General features: G+C 48.0%; 1 protein-coding gene across 1 annotated transcript in view; it reads left to right on the top strand.

Moving 5' to 3' along the window:
• The window catches only part of NALF2 (NALCN channel auxiliary factor 2), a 966,281-nt gene that overhangs the window by 696,487 nt on the left and 243,732 nt on the right, over positions 1 to 26,062 (top strand). Inside the window, exon 2 of the mRNA XM_069612488.1 lies at positions 1,062 to 1,233. Coding sequence (XP_069468589.1) covers positions 1,062 to 1,233 — 172 coding nt within the window. The remainder of the gene's footprint in view (positions 1 to 1,061; positions 1,234 to 26,062) is intronic.

Genomic DNA, 26,062 nt, shown 5'->3' with positions numbered 1-26,062 from the left:
TTGCACTTTTCCAGCCTCCACCCACTAACCCACCCTCCCCCCCTCTTTCAGAGCCGCCAGAGCGCCAGGGGACCACTCCGGTGGTGATAGTGTGCGGTACAAATGACCTTTAACATTAACATTAACATTAACATTAACTAGGGCCTAGTCTCTGTTGGACCTTATTTCTTGTTGTCAAACCCAGCTTTTCTGAACCATTCTCCATGAGCGTTGTCATGATCTTGTTTTTCCTGTAATGGTGGGCACGGCAGTCTAGTGTTGGCGCTCCCATGTCATCAGGGCCATGTTTATCAAGTCTCGGCTTTTCAACTAACAACGCTTTCTATCGTGGTACTTGTCGTTAACATTAGCCATCACGAGTATTAAAGCCCCAGCATGCAAACTGTTGTTCACAAGGACACCAGTATTGGGTAAGCCTGAGTCTGATGACATGGGGCAAGTTTCCCACAAAGGCATCCTGACTTTGCCAATCGCCATGTCAGTAGCGTATCACAAAGTCGGTCTCTGTCCTTGTTATAAGACACAAGAACACTTATGAGGTAGAGCATTTCTTGCAATATTGCTTCTTTGCTACAATAGCTGTGTAAGCTACCGAAATCCCTAGACAGAAGAACACCCTTTCCCTGCAAGGGGTGCCTGTCCCTAGGAGGGAGGTGAGTAGGGAAAGAGAGAAGGGAGCTGTCCCTGCATCTGCAAGGTACACTGTGCAGATGTATATCTTACTGGCAAGGGGGGTGGGCCACATCTGCTTTTATTCCGTTGCCACACCAGGGAGGACGTATTTCCTTGGGGCATGTGGAAGGGTCTGTCTTTCAGTGAAGAAGGAAGGTTCTGGTGCTAGAATGGGTGAAAGGCCCCCAAAGCGACATCATTCCATTCCATTTGACCACTTTGTGAGTGGCAGAGGAGGGTTCATTGGGGTCTAAAAGGAGCACCTGTGCGGGCAACCCCTCTGCCAGTCCCTCACAACCCTCTACCACTGTTGTTCTTCCTGCTGCTTAGTTCCGAGCAGAAGTTGGCAGCTGGCTAACCCTCTCTCTTTCTCCCTGCTTTACTCACAGGCTGTCTACAAAGCATGGCTGTGCTCCGAGTACTTCAATGTGACGCAGCGACAGTGCCGGCGCCATATCCCGTGCAAGCAATACTGCCTGGAGGTGCAGACCAGGTGCCCCTTCGTGTTACCCGACAACGATGACCTTATCTATGGGGGGTTACCGGGCTTCATCTGTACAGGTAAGGCACGGGGATGGGGGTGGGAGGGGGTGGCAATCTGCTGTTGGCACTTCTATTATCGAGCTGCTGCACTAGAAGGAACCTTGCAACGTTGTTCCTGTTGTATTGATATGATAGGTTATTTATAACGCGCTTAATACCCAGAGGTTTCCAAGCGCGGACCCTGGGATCAAACCTGTGCTGCTCCGTGGCGTTTTGCTTCCAAGACGAGCATGTTGCAGCTGAGCTATCCTCCTGAGACAAATATTGTGTGCTTATTGTGTGCTTATTGCGTGCTTCGTCATGTAAAGTTCAGGTTAGTGGAGAAGACTCAGAAGTTTGAAGTCCCAGTGAAGAGCAATAAAAGTCATTTTGCAATAAGGTAAAGTGGCACCAGTCAAAGACAGCCATCGATGGACTGTCCTACAGGAAGCTCTGAAGATTTCCCAGTGGGCCTCGCTCCCCTGGGGGTCTTTTGTGTGAGTACCCTGGCTTTCTGCCCCTCTTACCCTCTCTACCAGTCACCAAGCCCCTTCCCTTCCATCTCACCTCATCCCACACATCCCCTTGAATCAAAGAATTTGTTACACATCTTCCGGTATGTTTTTCCTCAATCTTAACAAAGGTTTTATATCTTTCTTTTGTTATCATTGACTACTTTTTAATGGCCATTCACGCAGGCCCATTGTAAGCATTTTTGGGGCCCGGGGCAAGGCCACCTTTGGGACCCACCTCCATTGCTCCCCCGACCCCCCGTTGCGATCACAACCCATAGCTTGATATGCTGCCTTGCAGCGCTTACAATAAATGTGCTGCTACTCCCTTTCCGTCCCTATATCCTCGTCGTTCTTGCTTCATCAGAAGGATAGACTAGCAGCACTACACGGGCAACATTCACAGTCCACAATAAGGGCACCTGTGTCCTAGTTTAGGTGCAGGGCACGTTTCATCAATGGCAACCACCAGGAAAACCACCAGGAAAGTACACCGCCCATGTGCAAATTCAGTGCACATATTGCATGAAAACAGTGCCCATAATCCAGAATGGACAGAGGACTCAGATGTGCTGCCTCACAGAATGCAAAAGTGCTCAAGCATGGACACAGGTGGCCAACTGGAGGGAAGGAGAAAGCTAGAGATGCCATGTCATAGATAGTGGATGAAGATTAGAAGCTACCAGCAAGGTGTCCAGATGGACTGCGGTTAGAAGAGGGACATGGTTTTCAAGTAGGGTTGCCATTAGAGAGCGAAGGAGCAAGTGGCTGTAGGGTAGTGTATATATCACTGCTCACTACTAATATACAGGAAGCAACACTACACCCAGAGACACCACGAGTGGGGACTTTTGGAACATCACTCCGAAGGGCAACATTTCTGAAAGCTTTAGGGACTGGTCATGCTGACAAGTTAGACAATACAAGATTAAATGAGATGCCCAGGGTCACACATTAGTTAAGAGCTGACGCTGTCATGTGAACCCACTCTGCAATTTCTGCCCTTCACTGCTTTCTTTTCCAGTTCTTTCCATGAACTAAAATAATCCACTTTTATAGAGCTGACTAGGAAAGTACACAAATAACATAACCCAACATGGCTATTTTTAAAAACAAAATGTTATAGAAGTGTTTTATTCAACGTTGGAGTGATTTTGGCATCCATCATTAAGGAATGCATGTAAGTGCCAGCATAATACCTGACATGATCTAAAAAGATTTTATATGGGGTTTTTCCTTTTGCATTTTAAAGCTTTAAATGCATCCAAAGCACGGCTTGTGAAATTGTTATTATAAACATGCAGACATTGTTTTTAATTGTACAAAAAAGCAAAGCATTTGTTTAGTGTCAAATGAGCAGACCTTAAAATATGCTTGCCAGAGGCATGCGATATCTGGTCCACTTTCATCTGTTCAGAGCCCCTTCCCCGCAAATGGCATCCATAAAAAGAAAGATCAGGTAATGGGCTAAACAATGCCTCATGAGAAGGCAAGCATTTTCTCAGAAGACAGCACAGAAATGTCATTGATATGATGATTTGCCCAGGATCACTGTATCATCTGCTGGCAAAGCCAGGATACAAGCATGAACGCTTTGGTGCCTCCATCTTAAATGGGGATGTCTACTCACCTCGATAGACTAACACTTCATGCGCATCATTGGATGAGGCTGTCTAGGTGTTATAACTCCCCATCTGAACAAACCAATTTGTAGACCTTGACCACATTGATGCTGTTTTTTGAATAGCAACTGTTCTCTGGTGCAGGTACTTTGGTGATAATAGGACCCGCTGTGCTACAAAACAAGGTACAGGCAGGTGTATCAACTGCAGATATAGGAACGGTTGAGTCTGCCTTGCTGGAATTTAGTTTTGTAATCTTGCATATCAACACAGATCTCTGCAATGAGTGCTTAACACACTGAGCTATCTTCTGAACCATTGTGGCACTCAATTTAATCAAAGGTATTTTAACTTTAGCTGTTGCACATGATCAATTTAATCCCCACAGAAAGGTGAGAATCCTACAGGTGTTGTGCTGTAATTTAGTTTTGTAATCTTGCATATAAACACAGATCTCTGCAATGAGTGCTTAACACACTGAGCTATCTTCTGAACCATTGTGTCACTCAATGTAATCAATCTGCATTTTGACTTTGGCTATTGCACATGATCAAAGCAATCCCCACGGAAAGGTGGGAATCCTACAGATGTGCTGTAGTGAGCGCACAAACCCTGTACACCACAGTGAACACAGACAGCAGTAAAGGATGAATTGATCAGAGCAGAATGTACTTGTCACCAGCAGATAGGCAATACGTTTACAGCTTCAGCAGCACGCCACAAGATACCCTGTCATGTGCTAATTAAGTTTGGTGAACAACGGGAACTGACTTCTTTAGCTCAGGCAGTCTTGTGGGGCCCTCTCCAAAGTAGAGACCCGGGGCAAGCTCCCTTTTGCCCACCCATAAAGATGTCTCTGCATACAAGGACACATGTGCTTTCAATTCCCTATTAAGACCCATTTTTGAAGGCCTGGGCCAGAGGACCGACCCTCAAGCTCTGCTTAAAGGGGTCTGGCTTTCTTGCACGCTGTAATCTGAGGCCACTTTGAAAAACATTCCATTTGGTTCCCAGTCCACCGCTGAAAGTAAAGGTTCTACCGCTGCCGCCTGCGCTGTGCACCCAGGACCAGTTCTACATAATCACGTCCATTTCAAGTTCCTATGACTGGCCTCTAAGTCCATCCATGGACGTGCCCTCTACCCCTTAACTGATTGCTTCTCTCTCCCGCTACTCCTCCCACTTGCACCCTTCACTCCATACCCTTCCTAATATGTCCATTCCCATCCCGTGCTTCCTCCCCTTCCAGCTCCTTCTTCTCCACCCCCCACCACCACTCCAGCACCAAAAACCCCACAACTGTCCACCCTGCACCTCCCTCTATTACGCCTGGAAGGGGCACCCATCATATAACGGCACATTGCCTAAGTGCCAAGGACGAGTATGCTTGTCCTTTTTGCATCGACTTGCATAATAGCCTGGCACTGGATATTGATATTGATATTTTTATTTCTATCGCGCTCGTACACAAGTGTTTCAGAGCGCGACCAGGCAAGGGGAGAACAAAACAGCGATCTTACTAGGCCCAGTGACATTGAGGACGTGCAAGTGCATGAGAGAGGGGAGGGGAAAAGTGCATGGAAGGCGGGAGAAGTGGAAAGTGCGAAGCAGAGGAGAAACAGATAAATAGCAATAAATAAATAATAAAGGCAACAAACAGTTTTAGTGTAGCCAGCAATTTGCAAGTGCTAGGATTAAGGCAGCAGACAGGGTTGGTTTGATAAGTGCAGGAAGAAAAAGAGGGTCGGGGGGGCTGTACGGGTACAGATACAGACCCCAGTACAAGGGGTGGGCTGGAGGCAGTGTGGTAGGGTAGCAGAGTGAGCAGGTACCTGGACCCGGAGGACAGAGGGTGGTCAGGTGCACGGTGCCAAGAGAGAACAGATCAGCAGGGGGAGGGGGGGAGAAGGCAGAAGAAAAGATGAAGGTCTTGAGGTGCTTCCGGTACCAGAGATGGTTTTCCTCAAGTTTTAGAGTGGCAGGGAGGCTGTTCCAGAGGGAGGCCCCAGCCAAAGACAGAGATCTACCCCCAGATCGTTTCTTTGAAAAACGAGGTAGAGGAGGGAAGAGCTCGAGAGGGGAGGTATTTGCGGAGGGATAGCTGAAGGTATTTTGGACCCAGGCCCCAGAAAGCCTTGTTGACAATGCAGAGGGTTTTGAATTTAATCCTTTCATCCACTGGGAGCCAATGGAGAGATTTCAGAGCTGGAGGGATACGATCCCAGGGCTTGAGGCCAAGGACAAGTCTCGCAATCCTGTTCTGGATTAGTTGCAGAGGGCGGAGAGTAGAGGCAGGTAAATTTAGAAAGAGGCTCTTACAATAGTCCCAGCTAGAGAGAACCAGAGCTTGGGATACCATGAGCTTCTGAGGGAAGGAGAGGAAAGGCAGAGTACCTCTGAGGAGGTGAAGTCGGAAATTTGACTTTTTAGAGACCTCAGAGATGTGGGCGGAGAAGGAAAGGGTGGAGTCAAAGATGACCCCGAGGTTCTTAGCCTCTCAGGTGGGGGTAGAAAGAGGGCCAAGGGAGGCCGGCCAGAGAGTGAGGGGAAAGGATGGTGAAGGTGTGCTGATGAGGAGGATCTCCGTCTTGCTGGCATTCAGACAAAGATCATTGGCGGCACACCAATCATGAATGGCAGTTAGGCAATCAGAGATGAGAGAGGGAGAGGAGTTTACAGAGGGCAGCCTGAAAATGCGTCGAGTGTCGTCAGCGTAGCACTGGAAATTTGAGCAGAAAGTGGCAATGCAGTGGGCAAGAGTTGCCAGGCCAGGGCGAGAGGTTAGACCCCTGGGGAACACCACAGGTAGAGAGGAAGATAGATGAAAGGAAGGACCCAAGTTGGACCTGGGAGGGTCGATCTGAGAGGAAAGAGGTCAGCAAGGCCAGAGCCTGATCAGTGATACCCAGGTTTTCACGGTGATGATTGAGCAGGATGGTATGGTTGACCGTGTCAAAGGCAGAAGAGAGATCGAGGAGGATGAGGACAGAGGGAATGTTAGAGTCAAGGCTGGAGAGCAGATCTTCACGGATGTTCAGGAGAGCAGTTTCCATGCTTTTGGCAGCTCTGAGGCCAGACCGGTGGTCATGGAGACAGCCAACAGAATTGGAATGAAGGTTAAGCTGAGAGATGGCCAACTTTTCCAGGGGTTTGCCAAGAAAGGGAGTAATGGAAATTGGGCGATAGTTAGCTGGACAAGAAGGATCAGCTGTGGGTTTCTTGAGAAGAGGATGCACAAAGGAGTGCTTCAGAGGGGAGGGGAAGGATCCCGAGGCAAAGGAGTGGTTGCAAAAATCAGCAAGGGCCGGAGCAAGGGTGTCAATGTGGTCCTTGATGGTTTTTGAGGAACAGGGATGAACCTGTATTGATGAGGCTTTCGTAGATCGGACTTGTCTAGTGACCTCGTCAGGGGAGAAAAGAGGAAAGGACGAGAAGGATGGTGGGGGGGTGGCTAAAGGAGGGTCAGTAAGCACAGATGGAGAGGGGCGAGGAGGGGTGTGGGTGGAGAGGGTGGACAGGGTATCCTGGTTTTTTTAAATGAAGTGAGAGGCAAGGGCATTGCAGAGAGCCTGGGAGGCAACAGGAGGGGTAGAGACTGCAGCAAGGTTGGCCAGCTCCTTGCCAATTTTAAAGACTTCGGCCGAGTTGTTAGATGCCGCAGAGACACGAGTTTGAATGTGGACTCTCTTCTTGGTGAGGACAGAGAGTCGGTATTGCCTTTGTAGCAGGCGACAGGCCAGTTTGTCAAAGGATGAACAGGAAGTCCTCCATTTCCTCTCAGCCGCCCTACACTTAGGTTTAAGTGTAGCTAGGTCAGAGTCATACCAGGAATTGCACTTTGCTTTGGACTTCAAACGGATCCTTATGACAGGGGCAAGAGCATCAAGCGTATCAGAAATTGAAGAGTAGAGAAGAGACAGGGCTGTGTCAGGATGTGAGACAGCCAACGGTGGAGGGGGGGAGAGAAAGTGGTGGCAAAAGCCTCAACTGACACACGCTTCATGGGCCGGATGTCCGAGAAGGTAGGTGGCAGTGTTGGGGTAGGCTTGGCTTGGGGGGAAGAGAGGGAGAGATGAGATGAGAGGAGGGAGTGATCGCTCCAGGAGAGAGGAGTGGTCACAGGGATGGAGAGGGGGAGGTCAGAGGAGATCAAGACATCGAGTGTGTGCCCTGCAGAGTGAGTCGGGCCAGAGGGGTGGATGGACAGGGAGAGAGAGTCGCGGAGGTCATGGAAGAGTAAAAAGGAGGAACAAGGAGAGTCTAAATGTATATTGAGGTCAATGAGGAGCAGGAATTGAGTGGTAGAGGCCAGGAGGGAGGAGGAGAGGTCTGCCCACTCAGAGAGAAATGAGGTGATTTGACCAGGAGGCCGGTAGATGGTAACCACAGTAAGAGAATTGGTAGGCGAGAGAGAAAGCCCACAGACAAGGCATTCAAAAGAGGAGTAGATCTGAGTGGGAATGATAGAGGCAGGAATCCACTCAGGAAAGATCAGGGCTACCCCCCCACCGGACCGGGAGGATCTGGGTGCTGAGAGGATCTTGTAGCCATCAGGGAGGAGAGTGTCAAAGCTTGTCACAGAGCTGGCTGTGAACCATGTCTCAGTAAGACCAAGGACATCAAGGTCTAGTTCTTCAAGGAGGTGGCAGATGTCAGAGGAGTGTTTGACAGCAGAGCGAGAGTTGAGAGTGGCAATATGAAGAAGGTTGCCAGCCTTAAAGACCTTCCGGGGAGGGGTACAGATCAGAGGTACGCCCTGCAGAGGAGAAAGAGCCATAGGAGGGCCAGAGGAGGAGGGAGAGGGCAAGGTAGACGAGGGGGGGAGGAGGAGACAGCAGGAGATGAGAGGAAATTGATGAGGCGAGGGAAGCGCCTATCAAAGAGGAGGAGATTGGCCTGAAGGCCTTGGACCATGACAGTGCCATTTAGGTAGACATTAATGATGAATTTAGAGGAGTCGAAGGAAGCCATGAGAACTTCCCAGCGAGTGCCACCATTAATGGGAGAGGAGGAGATAGGGCAGAGCACAGAGACCATATGAGGAGTCCATAGATCTGGTGAAGGAACGACAGAGGATGTTGGTGAGGGTCTGTCTGGCGAAAGCATTGGAGTAGGTGTCGGCGATAGGAAGACCAGGGTTAGAGGCCAAGATATCCTTTTTGAACTTCTTCCTACCAGACTTAGTGAGAAGGGAAGGATAGTCAATGGAGAAGCAGTTGGAAAAGATAGGAGAAACAGAAAGCACCATTGAGGTGGAAGCAAGGAGAGGATGGAGATACTGGGGGGGCTAAGGCTGGTAGGTGTGGGACAAAAGAGAGTGGTGAGGTCACTGGGCTGGCAGGATACAGAGAAGAAACAGTATACAAGCAAAATACAGAGAATTTCGCAATGGGCAGCAAGATTTGACTTTTTAGAACAAAGCAAAAACAGCAAGATTAGACTTTTTAGAACAAAGCAAAAACAGCAAGAATTCACTTAAGGGGTTAAATCCATGTACCGATCAACAATGCATATACTATGTTGCATTTCTATACAGACCATCTCCCTGTAAATCCTCTCTTTCCCGACTTATCCCATGTTCATTTTATATTATCCTCCCACTACAAGTGAGTCCATTGATCGTGTATATGGCTCTATTGAAAGGTGCCGTTCAACGGGCTGCCCTGTTCATTGTGTGATCAAACTATATTGTTCTATCAATAAACACAAATAACTACAAATAAGGCAATTCTAGGCAGATGCTCAGGGAAACAAAAGCAGAGGTTCGCTGTGGGCACCATAGTGGCCCTTAAAACACAACATCTAGCCTCATTGCCTGATGTAGCCAGATGCAGCGTTAATCAATGCGAAGGCCCTGTCTCCATGCGGTTGCAGACTCTTCTAGATGACACAGCAGCCGCATGTCGTCTCCGAGCTCCGCAACACTCAGCTGATGCTGTAGCAGATTTGTGTCTTACTTTGGAGGGGGCATCATTGAAGTGGGGGTGGGTAGAAGGAGAAATCATTTAGATTTTAGGTAGGGTGACCAGATGTCCTAGTTTTGCCAAGGCTGCTGGGTATTTGCACCTCCGTGCCGGGGTCCCGAGACTTTTTAAATTTAAAAACCCTGTCCCGGGATTTGGGGATCAGGGATACCATCCAGGTTTTTGGCCCGATATCATGATTTTACCATCGTTTTTTAACAAAAACAGGGATGGTATCCACCCGATGCCCAAAACCAGACGTGGTTTTTAAACTTGAAATAGTCTCGGGACCCTGGGCGCTCTCCTCACTCGATTTCCACCCCCTCCCACATACCTTCCACCTTCCTTTGGGTCCCAATAAGCGTTCTGTTCCTGCAACATGACACGCGACAAGCCTCCCACATAGAAGTAGGACTGCAGTTTCACAGCTGAAGCTGTAGTCCTACCGCTACGTCAGTGGCCTGTCCCGGTTTTTTATTTTCATAATCTGGTCACCCTAATTGTAGGTTCCCTTTGGTTGACCCATAATCTACCTCCGACGCCACACTTCTCATGGTCCGTGGTGGAACTGCTCAGTGGAAGGGAGAGACCTGTGACTGGTGGGAGGGCACGCAGAGCATACAATTATGGAGGCCTTGCGTCTAGGGTGGCCAACTGTCCCGCTTTTAGCGGGATTGTCCCGCAATTAGGGACTCTGTCCCGCCATTTGCAGAGTGGCTGTGCGGGACGCAGGTTGTCCCAACTTTCGTCAGGACAACCTGCATCCATCACAGCCACTCTGCGAATTGAAGTGGGCATTTCAACAGCACGGCGCTGCCGCCTACTGCTTTTTTTCCGTGGCGGCTCTTCAGCCCCGGCTCCTTTTGAGCCTCCAGGTCGAGCTGCTAACGCTCGACACCTGGCTTCATTCCAATGCTAGTTTTTGTTCCTGGGGTCGTGATGGTCATGTTTTCAGTTAAAAAACGTGACCATCACCTCCCAAGGACAAACCATTTGCATTTCAATTAAGCCTGGCGATAGAGCGTTACAGCTCGACCTGCAGGCTCTAAAGGAGCCATTAAAAAAATGCTAAAAAAAGGGGGGCGGGCCAAACCTGAATGATGTAGTGACGTCATCACCACCTTGTGGGCAAGTGTCCCGCAAAATACTATCAAAGAGTTGGCCACCCTACTTGCGTCAGCAGCCATAAGCTTAGCACGTCGGTGCTCCCAGGATGCTTCCATGACTTTACATCAGCGATCATTCTTTCTGTGGCTTTTTATCCTTTTTTCTTATTTTATCATTTCGTTTTGCTTATTTTTTTAACAAGTGAGAACCACCTACCCTCTCTTTTTTTACCCTTTTCGACTTCCCCTATTCCTTTCTGTGTGCTTGCAATGCTTTTTGATGATTTGTTCCTTTCTGCTTTGACTGCCACACGTTGAAAGACACCAATGAAAAGCCATGTCACTGCGAGCATACCGTGGACGTTTCAAAGGTCTCCCTCGTGTTCGGCCAGCCAGACACTCTTCTGTGCGCTGTAATTCTTCCCTGTAATGGCTGGAAGGCTCTGAGGCCGCCACAACAGTGTAATCCTCTTCCTGTCCCCAGCCATTCGACAGAAGAACTCACAGCCTGCAGCGACCCCTTTGGAGAAGCGCTGAACTGCAAGCCTCCGCCACAGCTCAGCCAAGCCATGACTAGCTGCTGAGCTCCATAAAGCGTCCACCCAGATGTTCCAGAACAGAGGCCTGAAACCTGCGCCTTCCTGGTGTTTTGGACTAGGACTCCCAGGGTCCCTCACTGCTTTATTTCCCAGATAGAGCTGAAGGGCCGAAAGCTGCAGAATCCTGCTCCAGAGGTGCAGCTTCCGGCGCTCTCCGGGTTCTTTATTCAGTCTTTTAAAGGATGTCGGCTCGGAGAATTCACTGGCCCTCCAAGGATGTACTATCCCAACAAAGTAACTTCTGCATTAGTTAAACACCCGCTTCTAGAGTGGAGTGATAGGATAAACGAGACTTCTGTTCTAGGGGTACAGCTGGATTCTTGGCGCTGAACTGCGGCTTTGTTTTGTGAGGAGTTCCTTGCTGCGCTAAACAAACTAATCCCAAGCAGCCCCACATGCAAACTACCAACCTCATGTATAAAGAATAAAAAAGAGGACCCCCACTTTCTAGCAACAACATCCCTGCGTGTGTGCATAGGGTCCTGGGTGTCTCAATCCAGGCTGAAAGGTCCTCGATGTCTAAACCAGGTGTTTACAACCTGATACTCTGAAATGACTACATCTTCCACAATCCGCCACCCTTGGCTATGCTGGCTAGGCTTCATGGGAGTTGTAGTCCAAACAGCTGGAGAGCCAAAGGTTGCAAATCCCTGCTCAAGGCAGATTATCCCGCTCATAGCGATTTTTCACTGACCAAAAGATGTAAAAAAAATATTTTTAAAGGTGTTGCAAAAGTTCAGAAATGCCAATAGAAAGGTGCAAAATGTAGTATTTTACCCACCTGCCATTCATTTCAATTAGTAAGAGAAAACAATATGAATTTAAGATATGGGATGTTGAGGCTTCCATGTTGGCAAGACTCACTCATTCTTGATATGAAGGAACTCTCTCTCCCATAGCTCGTTTTCAATCATTAAATTAATGGAATTAGCTAAGTTTAGTAGTTACTTGTAGTATATTAATTAACCATGAAAGCTGCAAGATTAGAACATGTGTGCTGCAATATGAGCTTTTTTTTCCTGCAGCACATTTTTTAAATCGATGCTTCTAGCTCTCAAGGGGGCCCTGTCTAGGCCCCCAGTTGTGGCTGACTCTGGTGCATAATGATCAAAGGTCCTTACAGTCCTGTGTCCACCACCTGAGTGGGCTGGTGCCCACCCCCCGCATCAAAAAGGAACATCACAATATACCCAAATATCTCTGTTCCTTGTATCGATTTGGGTCCAGGCGATTTAGAGGAACATTTTACGTGAAGGTAACACAGATGGTGACCTTGAGCGCACAACAGTTGTTGGGACGATCATTCTGTGCTGAGTCGAATGCAGGCAGGAAGAGTGTTGGTTCCAAGATGGTCATTGATTTTGCATTTCTTTTTAGTAGTCGGAATAGACAAGCAACGTCCATCCTACTATCCCATTACCCCCTTTGACACCCTCCATAATTGTGGATCTTCACTGGAATAGGAACAATGACGGCTTCCAATGCTCTCCAATTATATCGCTGTCAAGCGTTGAATTACCAGGCTTTGAAGGATCCCAGAAATCATTCTCCTACCAGAACCTGGGGGTCTTGCATGTATGGCAAGATTTAAATAGTCCAGTCTTGTCCACAAACCCGCGCGTTTCAATTAGAATTGCTGGAATTAACCCTTACTTTTGTACCACATCTCTTAACTTGAGTCATCTCTGTTTCTCAATTTTGCCTCGATCAGTTCTCATGAAATAATCATAGAACAGCCCAGTGATCTCACAGTCAGTAGCATTCATTATCCTCTGTGCTCTCCCAAGAATCTATGGTCAGGCTGAGTAAAACAGTAAGGTTTCATTGGTGAAGTGATAGTGCGCCCCTCGATCAATCGCCTCCCGTGTTCGATATGACATGCAACCACGTCACTACACGCAAAGCGACATTTCAATTTGTGAGATTACCCATTCCGTATGCCCCATTTTAGTTTAAGGTGATACCCCCAAATTCATCCTTCCTCACCAAACTGATTGAGGAATTACCCTCCTCTCACAGCCCCTATATGTCCCTATATGTCATCCCTCCCCCATCACCCATAAAGCAGCTTCTCCAATGCAGCGCTTGCTGTTTTCTTTTCCCGACAGACCTCGTTCCCATTTTCAGGTGGGGTGAGGGTTAGGCAGGTTGTAACCCCAAGATCCAGCAGCCATACAAACTGATTGGAGCCAGCTGGGTAGTGAAGCAGCACTCCAGAGTAGAACTCTCTATGGCCGTGGCTATCATGAGAGGCCAAGAATTCTTTCAATTTGATGGCACCAAGATCAGATCAAGGAGAACGTTGTCATGGTAGAACCGACAGCCAGGTGGTAAAGGCCTCGCTAAATTAGCAGGGTGTAACCCTTACTCGTGCCCTGCATTCCTTGGCTCTGGAAGTCAACCTCTGGATAGAGAGCAATCTATTGAGTCTCTACACTTCCTGTTTTCAGGAGTAAGCAGCATTCAAGTGGATCTGCTGAGTCAAGTTTTTCCACCTTCAGAGTTTTCCAGCAAACAGGAACCAGCTACAGCTATCCCCTGCCGAGATCTTTTCATATCAGCGGACGAATCGCTTCTGATTCGGCTTTGCTCTATGTTGCCAGATTCCAAAGCTTGGGAGCTGGATGTGCAGTTGATGCTTTCCCTCCAATTCCCCTCCTCGCACAGGTAATATCACAGATCCAGAGATGTGGAGGCTTGAGGATTCTTATAGCTCTGCATGCTCCCATAAGGATCCGGATTCTGCCGATAAAAGGGATGTTTGCCCCGAACCCGTCGACACTGCTGTGCCATACACCTAATCTCCAGCGTCCTGAGGATTGAATTAATTGGCTTTCGATGCCGAGAAGCACTTTAGGTCCAATCTTCATGCAGGTCTTTGAGCAAAGTTACTGCCAGTAAACAAGTGGTCATGCTGGTATAGTAGTTCACCTGAAAGTGTTTGAAACCATTGACATATGATCCGGTGAAGATACTGGATATCCTTTGCAATGGGCTTGAGAATGGGTTGGACACAGTTGCCCGCTGCAAGGCTATCCGAATCTTCTGGAAACATCTGCATGCAGAGGAAAATTTGGCAAAGAGCATGTTCAAAGCATTTGACCTAAAGCATCCAAGAAGCAGAGCATTCGGTTCCTGCTTGTCATCCCCCATTGGTTCTGGATGTGTTGAAGCCTTTGGAGTCCATTTTAGTAAAGAGGTTATCTGCTGGCTTGGCACTCCTTATCTCTATTGTGTCAGAAGATCAAATCAGAGAATTGCACTCCATGGTGATATAACCCCCAAAATTGAAGCTCTTTCTGGGCAAGGTGGTCTATGCTGAGACCAGGTTTTCAGTTGATAGCGATGTCCATCCTTCTTTTCCTGTGGGAACGGTGGACTCCAGTGATCATCAAAGAGGGTCCTGGTTCTAGGTTGAGGCAAGCTGATCTGTGTTAGGTGGACCGCAGACATTCGTAAAATATTGGCACTCGCTTCCTGATGACCACACAATCAGGGAAATAGGGAGTCAGGAAAGTGACCAGGGAGGTGTCAGAAGGAGTCCATGAGAAATCTACCCAGGCAGTAGCAGATTCCTGGGCAAGTATCTGCAATGCTGCCGCTTGGGCTGAATCTTTAGTATGCCCTCGTCACTTCAGGCTGACGATTGGAGGTACGCTAAAACCAGCCACAGAGGTTTCAGCAGACTAATATTAGTATTTCATGCAATAAGATGTGAGTCTTATTCTACACGAGTAAAACATATTTTAGAAAGTCTGGTTGTGCAGTACTTGTTTCATTTGCTTGGGTTCATCCTTGCAAGTTAGGGCTTGGCCAAGGATGGATGTACATGTGGGGTGGAGACTCATGTCTAATTGCAAACCTGGTAACTATCCATCATGCCTAGTCCAATCCACTGTCATCCTAATTCTGCCTCCCACCCATAGAGCTGTACATCAACCAACCTTCATGGGGGTGGATAAGAACAGGAAGAGCTGGGGCTCCTGAAGGGGGTGGGCCGACAGTTTCATCAAGGGGCAACTTTGGACCTCTCAGAGAGGGGCTCGTCAATGATTTAGGTTTTGGACTCTGAAAGTTTGGAATATGCGTAATGGTGACTGCCAGTTAAGTAGTTCAGTGTTTCAAGATAAGGGGGGAACAAACAAAAACAAAAAGCAGTGTCTTCCACGCTAGCATGGAACAGGGTTATATTAAGTTCTTTAATTGTTCCTAGTGCTGCAGCAAGATAACGAAGTGGGTTACCCCCCCTGGTGCTGGGGGGGACACTTATTGCTAGTTCAGAGTTTAGTTTTCTTGAAGCTCTGCTGTATTATGTAATATGCATTTGAAACACAACAGCTTTGATTCTTGGCTCCATAACATATTGTGCTTTATTGTGGCCTACATTCGATTTTTTCACCTACAAATATTTAAAATGTCAAACTTATCAGGGCGTTTCGAGTTCTCTAGAACATTGCAGTTAGTCAATTTCTCCTATGATTTTAACTTTGTGATTGGAATAATTAGTTTGCTTTGATTCCTCTTCCATTATTGTTGTCACCCTTTGTGTTTGGGGTTGCCTTTTTTTGTCTATGCATTGATCTCGTCTATAACAGTCCTGGTTTTCTGTTCTCCCAGTTTGTTTTGTTGAAATGGGTTGTATAATGGCCTCCTAATGATCAATTTCCCTGATTGATCCTTACTATTCGTGTCCCTTTCTTTAGAGAATGTGTGATGTTCAGTTTAGCGAGTGAACTCTCATTTGACTTTACCGCCCATGTTGGGATGGTTGACTGAGTTCTGAACAGTCTCCGTGAAAGGAAACCTTTCATGCCGCATATGGGCAGAAATGCATTGTGGGTGGACAGCACAATGGGTACCGCTTCGCACGCTTCCCAGTCCTGCCATTGATTGCTTCCTTTGGGTCACACGTCTGCAACCTGTGGCTCTCCAGATGTTTTGGACTATTACTCCCATGATCCCTCGCCTTTGATAATGCTGGCTGGGACAGATTGGCATTGTAGTCCAGTAGTCCATGCAGCCAGTTCGGCAACCAGGTACTAAGGCCTTCCTGGGTGAGGGTAACCAAACCCCTGCAAGAACTGCTATGGGGCCCCAAACCCGCACTTAAAACATGTTGAATGTATCCATCTGTTCTGTTGGCAATTCCTTTTCTCAATATTGGGGTTTCTCTGTGAAAACCATTGGGGGGTTTGTGTAGATCGGATGCTGGGGTCTACTGGTTGGGCTTGTCCTTCAGGTGCAGGAGCGCCTTGGAGCAAAGAGGCCGGTGTAGTAGTGTGAACACTTTGGAAGTGACCTTAATCTCCTACTAATCTAGTCAATGCATTGTCGGAGCCATGTGGGTGGATTTATCGACTCTGCCAGCAGGAATCCCATTGGATTCTCGAGTTCCTCTGGGTGGAGATTCCGGTCTGATGGAGGAGGTTGCAGAAGCCCAGTTTAGAGTCACCTTTAGGCATAATGCTGGATTCCTTGTAATCTACTGAAACTGAAGGAAAGGTTGGATTGGTCAGATTGAAGTCAACACCAGTCAATTTGATTCGTTTGTGATTCCACAGGATGCGGGTGGCCACAGAGGACATGTCAAGATGATCCTGCTTGTATTGGAGGACATTGGTGGTTTCTGTCACTGGAAGAAGGTTTCTGATTTTGGTTCTAAACAGAAGAAGCTCAGGGTTTTGCCTGTTGCAAGTCAGCCATGTTGTGGGCTCAGTTCTTCTTTCCTGGTGATTAAGTGGAAACAATCAAAGAAGGGAGTGACTGACACAACACTGAGTGCAGGCCATGGAAGTGGTACTGTGGGTAGCCAGGCACAAGTGTCCAGAGATGAGAAACTCACTGAGACCGCCCTTTATTGATTGGTCGGCTCCGAACCACTTTTCTGAATATAATGTGCATCGCATCTCATTAGAAGACCTTGGAACATCAGTTCAGTGTATTACAAAGTCACTTAATTTGTTCCTCCTAACCTCGCTGCGCTCAGTAGGCCCACTACTGGCTGTGCGTTTCTGCCATGGATAACACACTGCACTGTAAATAATATTATTTTATTCAACATCTGCTATGTATTCCTATTTTCCATCTCCTTTGATGACGTGCATTTTTTTTGTCTGTGCGCCCACTGCATTCCCTCCACATACCTCTTCCTCGTCCCAGTACGTACTTCTGAGTACTTTCGTTATTTAGAAAAATTGTAAAGTTGAAAAGAGTAAAGAGGAGGGGCGTGGCCTGGCAAGATGGTGATGGAATCGTGAGACCCGTGAGCTCTGCAGTGCTGCTGGATACCACGTGACTTCAAGGGATCAAAAATAGTGATTCTACTACCGACACAACAGGCTTCCATGTTGTAAAATCTGCAGCGACAGAGGGTGAAATTTGAGTGCAATCGGCCCTGCGGACTACCGAATTGAGACAACTCGAGATGGCCGCTTGCCACGAGCAGACTCGGAGGAATCAGCCCCAGGACCCTGCCGGTAGAATATCAAAGTCAGCAGAGGCGGTGGCAGAGGATCAGCCCAGCAGATATCTGCAGAAGGGAGGCAGGTGAGCGAGGGAGTGGGACCGGCCATAGGGCGGATCAAGGCAGGTGGGTGTGGCTGGCTTCCTCCATAATTAGTGAGTGAACTGAGACACCAGAGCCGCAGTGCTCTTACCCAAGAGTGGGACTAAGGTGGAGGGGGAGAAGACCTCCGGAGTCCAAGAGCAGCAGGAGAAATGCCCAGAGGGGCATTCCCCCCAGACGGGACATGTGAAGCTGGATGAGAAGTGACAGTGGAAAACCAGAGCATCCCCCCACCCCCGGGGGCCCAGTCCACGGTGGAGTGAAAGCCTGACGAGAGCTGAAATGGCAGACGGGGGCCTGCACCTCCTAGAGGGGAGTGGACCTGCACCTTCCACCGTTACATCACTCTGAAGCATCTGCACATGGGATAAGCAGCTCTTGCTGGCCACCAGGCAGTGCCGGGAGATCACAACGGTGTGGCCGAGTGAAGCCTGACATAACGAGCAGCGGCTTACCCCGCTTAGGAGCGGGTAAGCTTGCAAGTACCACCCATGCCTCAGTTATAAGAAGTTGCGTAGGTGTAGACAGCTCTCATTGGACCTAAACACTGCAAACAACATAAAGAAGAAATGTGAAGGCCCATGAGCACAAGGACAAGTCTGTGACGTCCATCAAGGATTTACTTCAGTCGGCTACGCCCACCCCAGCCGTATCATCCAACTTTGAACAGGCGCCACCAGCCGAATTAGACTTACAGCCAGCTACAAAAGACGATATTGGCCCATTGTTCCAATCCATCCAGAAGGAGATGGCGACCACCTTTCAAGAGCTCAGGGGCTGCTTCAAGGAATTGACCCACAATGTGCAGCAGGCTGAGCATAGGTTAAGAGCAACTAGGACCAGCTGGAACACCGGACTTCATGGATGAGAAGATGTAGGGCAGTGAGTCCGAGACCTCTTCGTAGAGATTCTGGGCGACGCCACCGAGTCGGATCTTATATTGGACTGCACGCACAGAGTTTTTTTCTAACTTTCAGCAGCGCCAGAATCTTCTTCCAGATGTCATCAAAAAGGTACACTTTGTGGGATATCATTTAAGGGCAGCAATCTTACGCTATTTCAAGGCGCTAGGTATTATTCAGAGGCATCGACTGATGAAGCCACTGATTCAATGGCTGGCGAGTAAGGTAGTCCAATATAGATGGGATACCATTTTCGAATTATATTCAAATAGGAACGGGTGCAGCACCAGTTCACCTCTCTCAAGCTGTGATTGAGGTCTTAACAATTCTGAGCGAGGAGCTGCAGCGCTCTGAAGAGGTGGGGCTCAATAGCACCCAGTCTGACTGGTCTCGAGAGAGAAGTCTAGGAAAGAATGGCACAGGGACCACAGGAGGCCCCTCCTTGGACAGACGCGAGAGGAGTGGGGACTCTGAGGGCCCGCTTGAAGGGCCTTGTCTATCATGTTTTCTTCAGCTGGCATTAAGGCCTGGTGGGAGACTGGGGTGGGGGGTTTATGGCAAAATTACATGTGTCCTTCGTTGTTTAGTTGGTTACGTGGGGCTCAATACCGCCCAGTCTGACTGGTCTCGAGAGAGAGAGAAGTCTAGGAAAGAATGGCACAGGGACCACAGGAGGCCCCTCCTTGGACAGAGGCAAGAGGAGTGGGGACTCTGAGGGCCCGCTTGAAGGGCCTGGTCTATCATGTATTCTTCAGCTGGCATTAAGGCCTGGTGGGAGACTGGGGTGGGGGGTTTATGCAAAATTACATGTGTCCTTCGTTGGTTAGTTGGTTACGTGGGGCTCAATACCGCCCAGTCTGACTGGTCTCGAGAGAGAAGTCTAGGAAAGAATGGCACAGGGACCACAGGAGGCCCCTCCTTGGACAGACGCCAGAGGAGTGGGGACTCTGAGGGCCCGCTTGAAGGGCCTGGTCTATCATGTTTTCTTCAGCTGGCATTAAGGCCTGGTGGGAGACTGGGGTGGGGGGTTTATGGCAAAATTACATGTGTCCTTCGTTGGTTAGTTGGTTACGTTTCATGAAGTTGCATTTACGTTAAGCTTTAGGAGATAGGCAGGGCATCAGGAGTACGCGCCCATACTTAGGTTTTTTCTAACCTAATGTGTCCCCAATACGAGGCTGTTTAAAATGTCTGTGTATTGCTTCCAAGGCATTCAAGCAGTACTGGAATTGTTGTTCTGATGATTGTCTGCCTGGTTCAACAGTAAACTTTGTTTTTCTTGGCTTACACTTATTTAGGTTATGGTCGAGAAGCTCTGGCTTGCCTGGGTATTCCGAAGAGGGGACAATGGGCCTTGCGGGCACCTGCCTCTGAATCATGGATTAACGGGGTATGCAGTGGGGAAGAGTGGGATAAATAGGATTTAAATAAGGGATTTTAAGATTGGATTGCTAAATGTGCCTCAAATCCTTGATGAAGCGGATAAGCGTGTTGGCTAAACTAACAGAATTGAAAGCTGAGATATGGTTACTGCAGGAGACTCACCTGTTGCGGGAGGACTGGCCTCGACTACACTCGAAATGTTTTCTAGTTCAATACTTTGCATCACAGCCGAATAGAAGAGCAGGCGTTGCAATACTCATTAATCTACTTTGAATTTCAAGAAGATAGGTGAGGTTAAAGATAGCCAGGGGAGGTTCCTGGGTCTTCAAATTCGACTTGGGAAAGAAACTTGACCCTGTTCTCAAAATATGGCCCGAATCAAAACCAAGATGAATTCTACACCCGGATATTCCCACGCTTTAGCGTATTCCAGAAAGTTGACCTGATTGTGGGGGACGATATTAATGTGGTATTAAATGGTCGGCTGGATACATCGGGGCCCGCGACGGAGGCAGATTTGCTTAGGTCGGTTTCACTTAAGCATGTGATAGATGATTTACAACTAATACATATATATGGAGACATCTGCACCCACAAAATTGGGATTACACACACTTCTCCCATGTACACCGTAGCTTTTCCCGGATAGACTATTTCTGAATCTCCCAATCACTCCTACCTGCTTTTACGGCATCCACTGTTGAACGGGGGGGTTGTCTCAGACCGTGCCCCTATAACGATCCAGCTGCACACATATCCTTCACATGCAAGGAAATTCACCTGTGGAAAGTGAATGACTCCTTCTCAGCTGATGCACAGAATAATGTGAAAGGGGAAATGACAAGATTGAGGTGCGCTCCGACATGCTTGTAATGTAAGTCGTCCACTGCTGCATATACTACACAAGAGGTAACCCTAACTGCCCCCAAAGTTTACAAACATAGAAATGGTGTGTATTACTACTGCGCAAAGGACATAAAGTTCGAAGTATCAGGTCGCCAAGTCATTCAGTATTCGAAAAAACAGTCATCCAGATTTGTGAATGAAGATTTTAATTGTGTTTGCATCCGACACGTGTTTCAACCCAAGGGGTCGTCCTCAAGGCAAGAATAAAAGGGATAAGTCCCTCTACAGAACAGTATTTATATATATCCAGGAATACAAACATGTGTCTCCTAGACAGATACCTAATGGGTATGCTGTGTGCGCCCCATTTGTACAAAGACTATGTCTTTCAGTAGGGTTCGGCGGGATATTTCAGAAGAAGTCTAAGAGGAAGACGACGCAGTTAGAAGACCTGTTCCTGGGAGACCCCATGAACGAAAGGTTTCCTCGCTATACAAGGTCCTAGACGCAAGTCGATTCAAACCCCCGCCTTCTTATATGGTTAAATGGGAGGAAGACATGGGCTCCCCAATAGACGTTGGCATGGTACAACATATGGTCACGGGCAAGGAAATCATCCAGATGTGTACAATGAAAGGAGAATGGTTTTAAAATAATGTATAGATGGTATCTCACCCCACAACTGCTCCATAAAATGAGCTCTGCAATACCACTCAGCTGTTGGAGATGTGCTCACACTCTGGGCACAGTGTTTCATATCTGGTGGTCGTGCAATCTATTTCAGCCGTACTGGAAAGAGGAACTTGCACAAATTTAAATAATCAATGGAGTCGACTTGCCCACCAATCCCTTAGTGGTGCTGTTAGGGGGTGAGGACCAGGATGGGCAATGCGAATTGGGGACATCATCCTCTAAACTGACAACTCACTTCTTAGTTTCGGCACGAGTTGTAGTATTTCGTAATAAGGCTCTGTGGTGGGTGAAAATATGGTTTGTGTCGGCAATGTGCAGAATGGGGTCAGCTTACAAGGATGAGATGACAAAATATTAGGACGAAGGGGTCCCATTCATTCATTTTGTAAGCCAAAAGGATAATCAAGGGGTGCACTATAAAGTCCAAGATTTGATATCTTCTGCATTAATATAAATGTTGACAAGTGGCCATGGCTGGGTTTGTAAGAATAAGTACTGCACTGTGGGTCTCAGTCAAAGCGGCCACCCTGTGGGTGCCACCCCGCCGCCCTTCGTGGGGTATCTGGTTATTTACAATTTAGGAAGGCCCTTAAGACCTTATTGTTCTAATTTCTTTCTTCCTTGTGATTCATTGGCTGTCAGTCATAGCGCCAGGTTGCCTTTTGGGGTTGGTTGCGCTGCACCTCCTTGGTGGGAATAATTATAACATAACACAACACTGTCATTATTACACAGCAATCCTTGGATCTAAGATGCGATTGGTTAGCAAATATCTAGTCATTTTTTGGAAGATGGTATGCAAGATGGAGGTTCGGCTAATTGTATTTGTACCAATTACTATTGTTACTGTGTATCCTTATGACCTTAATCTCAATAAAATGTGAATGGCAATAAAAATCAAAGTGTCATGAGGATAAAGCACTCGTCACATTCCCAGAGTGCCCTGCATGGTCCTTCGGCCCTGCTTCAAGCTCTGAGAGCTTCCTGGAGGAGGGAAATTACTGAATAGGGAAACCGCTGCTTCAGCTTGTGTTACAGTGATCCAAATTAACGTTTCCGGAGCCCCCCTCCTCTCGTTAAGCATACTCTAAAAAGATGAGGCTTGGACAGAATGAAAGACCTTGAGAAAAGGGTGGTCTGATGCTGGAAATGCATCAGAGGGACAGGGCCTCCGTATCCTTTTCCTTTACTGTTTTTATCGCGTGTTCTGTCGTGTTTTCCATGAAGGAGTTCATGTGGGACTCCTGGAGGTGCAGCTCTCTCTTTTGGTTTGGTGTACAGACCCCTGGGATACCCTTATTGCACCCATGGGTGGGGGCACAACCCTGTGCTCCTAGTGTATGTTTTTGGGCACCTGTGTGTGGCCCACAGAGCGGGGTATGGGCTGGTGGCAGCTCCATGCTGAATTTGACAGGTGCTCTGAGTATCCTCCATTTTGGGACACCCAGGCCCTGCCATTGGAATCAGTTGATTACTGATAGGAAACAAGATGGCCCCTGTGGCCTCTTGCTTTATATTGCCTGTTACCTTGTTTTCCCAAAGTCCTGGGAAGCCCTGACTCTGTCCCTTCCCCCCGGACTGGCTGTTGGGTGGAGGTTTCATATATGGTGTTGTTGTGAAGTCCAGGCCAGACTGGCTGGTACCTTCCCAGTGACTGTATGTTGTGGGTACACCCTGTGGGTGGCCCCTGGGTGAATGGAGTGTGTGACCAATATGCACTTCTGGTTGTGGATGTCTGGTTTCTGGTGTTTGACACAATGACTGAGACAGCCCTGCCCGAAACTGGTATGAATACAGTGTGGAGTGTTGAATGGCTGGGTACTTGTCCCAATACACATAACTTGTTGTGAGTGTCTGGAGAGAAGTGAATGACCTGAATGCACTATGCACCTGATTGACTGCCTGCCTGCATGAATGCCCTTCTGAGCGATTGGTTGCCTGAGTGTGACCCAGCAGAATGAATGGGAGACCAACTAGTATATCTGGGGGCCTCTCACTGCTAGAATTCGTGTTCAGAAGCCGAAGTCTACTACGACGAGCAACTGGAGTGAAACTGAAGCTTGACCTTGAAGCCCTGCTGGAAGAGAAGAATTGCTGTTGCCCTTCTTCATCAATCTGAAAGCTGCTGTGTCTCCAAGGACTGACCCCGAGAGGACCTGGTAAGGCGCCCTCTTCCCGAGCTACGAGGGACCATCGTGCACACGCTGATCTTTGCCAAAGCTCCCTGGTAGACAGACCTACGACAGACTGCCGACCGGAGACGGGAACTGCCGCGGAATCCCAAAGAGAAGCGCCCGGACTGTTTTCCGCCACTGTCGACGACCGCCGTCGCCGACCGGAGCCGCAGTGCTCCCGTTGCCTAAGAACCTTCGATTCCGCACCGCTGCTCGCCTTTTCCTGCCAGAGAAGGCCAGGACATCGACGTGCCGAGGAGCATCCTCCAGTGGGTTTCCCGCCACCCAAAGACCACAGAGACGCCGGACGACTTGATGCCCTTGCTGGGCCACAGTTCTTCAAACTCTTTGCGGTCCTGAACGATCGACATTGAGATGTCCTGCACACCTCTTCCTTGCAGGACGTCTACACTCCATCATCGAAAAGCACTGCCAGGAAAGAAGCTGCCACTTCACCATCGTAGCTCACCCTGTTCTCCGTCAGACGTTCAACAACCCGTGACTCCTGCCTTAAAGGGAGGGCACTCAAGAAGGGCCGTTGATTCCCTGACGAGAAACGCTACGCCAGGTACTTTGGGGTTGCAGAACTATTGGAAAGTCTCTTGTGAACAATATATGGACTGGGTTTGTGCTATACCTTTATTCTACAGGTTGCCCAGGTGGGGGGATCTCCACAGAGAACTGTGTCTAGGTATCAGGGCCAGTATTCTTCCAATTGTTCTAACCAACTGATTTCCTCTTATGTCTATTGTTGGTTTCCTTTACAAACTGATTTGTGTGACATTTAACCGTACAGTTGATGCACTTTAAAGAGATCTAATAGGAATTGTGGTACCACGTAGAACTGTATATTTGCCATTATAGATAACCGAGTACAAAGTGAGTTATCGTGATATTGTACATAATCTTGAATATTAATTATATAAAGACTGTGTTTTAACTAATACAGTGTGCGGACATTCCTTTGTGGGTGCTTGGGGACTACACTGTACACATCACCTCCTGAGAAGCTAGGCCTTGATTGCTCAACCACATGCCAATAATAGAGAATCTTGGCTGGGGTCCTCTGTGCCTCTCCTCTACCATATAGAGGGCAGAAGTACAGACACCCCCTCTGGTCTTTACACTGGTGGCAGCGGTGGGATGCTCATGGTTTTAAGAATCAGTGTATAACCGTGCCACTTACAAGGATATCTGCACTTTGTTAAATTGAGGTTTAGTTGTGTACAAGATAACTGCATTACAAGCAATGGAAACTATTGCGAATAGTAAATTGACTCGGATGAGTTTAGAGGATCTCCAGGATGCTTGTGAAGCCAGGGAGTTAGACTTAGTGGATAAGTCTAGGGCTGAGCTGATAGCTGCCCTGGTGGACTACCACGGTGATGGTGGAACTCTTGAAGGGGGGGATGCAACCAATGAGGACTCTGCCCCGAGGTTGTCGCTGGATCTGTTTCTGGGAATGCCACCATTCCTGCTGCCTCTGTTCCAAACCCCAGCAATTCCTTGGAACTTGAGTTATTAAGGATGAAATTGGCCTTTGAATATTGCAAGTTCGAAATAGATGCTGAGCTTAAGAAAAAGGAGCTGTCACAGCAAGTGGAGCTCAAGAATAGGGATCTTGAACTCAAAGATAAGGACCTTGAACTCAAGAACCGGGGCACTGAATGTCAGCGAATCCAGTTAGAGAAAGCTTGAGTGGAGACTTCAGCTAAACCATTTGAGAGTGTCAGGTCCCCAGCAACCAAGTTTATGAAAGATTTGGTTGGTGTGTATGCGGAGGGTCCTGATATCCTCCAATGGATTGAAGCATTTGAGATGGCTTGTGCAATTCATGATGTTGATAACCGAGATTGGGCTAAGTGTTTGTTAAGCAGAGCGCCTCAAACTGGATATGACTGTATTCTGAAACTGAGTGTGGAAGAAAGGGGTCAGTATAAATGCATGAAGTCTGCTTTGATTGCCAAGTTTGGCAAGACACCTACCCAGTACCTTGAGAGGTTCCGGGATTTTAAGAATCTAGAGAATGTGTCTTGGATTGACTGGGTGAGTGCTGCGCACGTGAACATGATGGGGTGGATTGATGGTTACAAAGTGAAAATGTTTGTTGAATTGTCCCACTTTTTGTTTTTTGAGCATTTTCTCGGGAGCCTGTTCACCAGAGCTGCATCCGTATGTTGCTAACCAGAATATTTTGGACCCCTTTAAGCTGGCTAGGTTGGCTGACAAGTGGGTCTCCCGCGGGTGTCCCCTGAGGACTCCAGTGGGAAGGACAAGGACAAAGAAAAAGGGATCTCTCAGAAAGCAGAGGAGTCCCAGAAGTAATCACAGTCGGGTAAACCAAAACCTTCCTCTCCTAAGACCCAAAAACCTAGTGGGGATAAGTCTGTAGTGGGTGGCAGTAAGAGTAGTGGTCTGCCTGCTGTAGAGCAGGGTCCCAGTGGCTCCAGTACCGTACCCCGCACTCCTGGCACTTTTTGGGATTGTGGGGCTCTGGATCACC

The sequence above is a fragment of the Ambystoma mexicanum genome, chromosome 5p (assembly GCF_040938575.1).
Source record: "Ambystoma mexicanum isolate Mex_15411 chromosome 5p, UKY_AmexF1_1, whole genome shotgun sequence".
NCBI classification, from domain to species: Eukaryota; Metazoa; Chordata; class Amphibia; order Caudata; family Ambystomatidae; genus Ambystoma; species Ambystoma mexicanum.
Note: the sequence above shows the minus strand (reverse complement) of the source record. Positions and strands in the feature narration are given on the sequence as shown.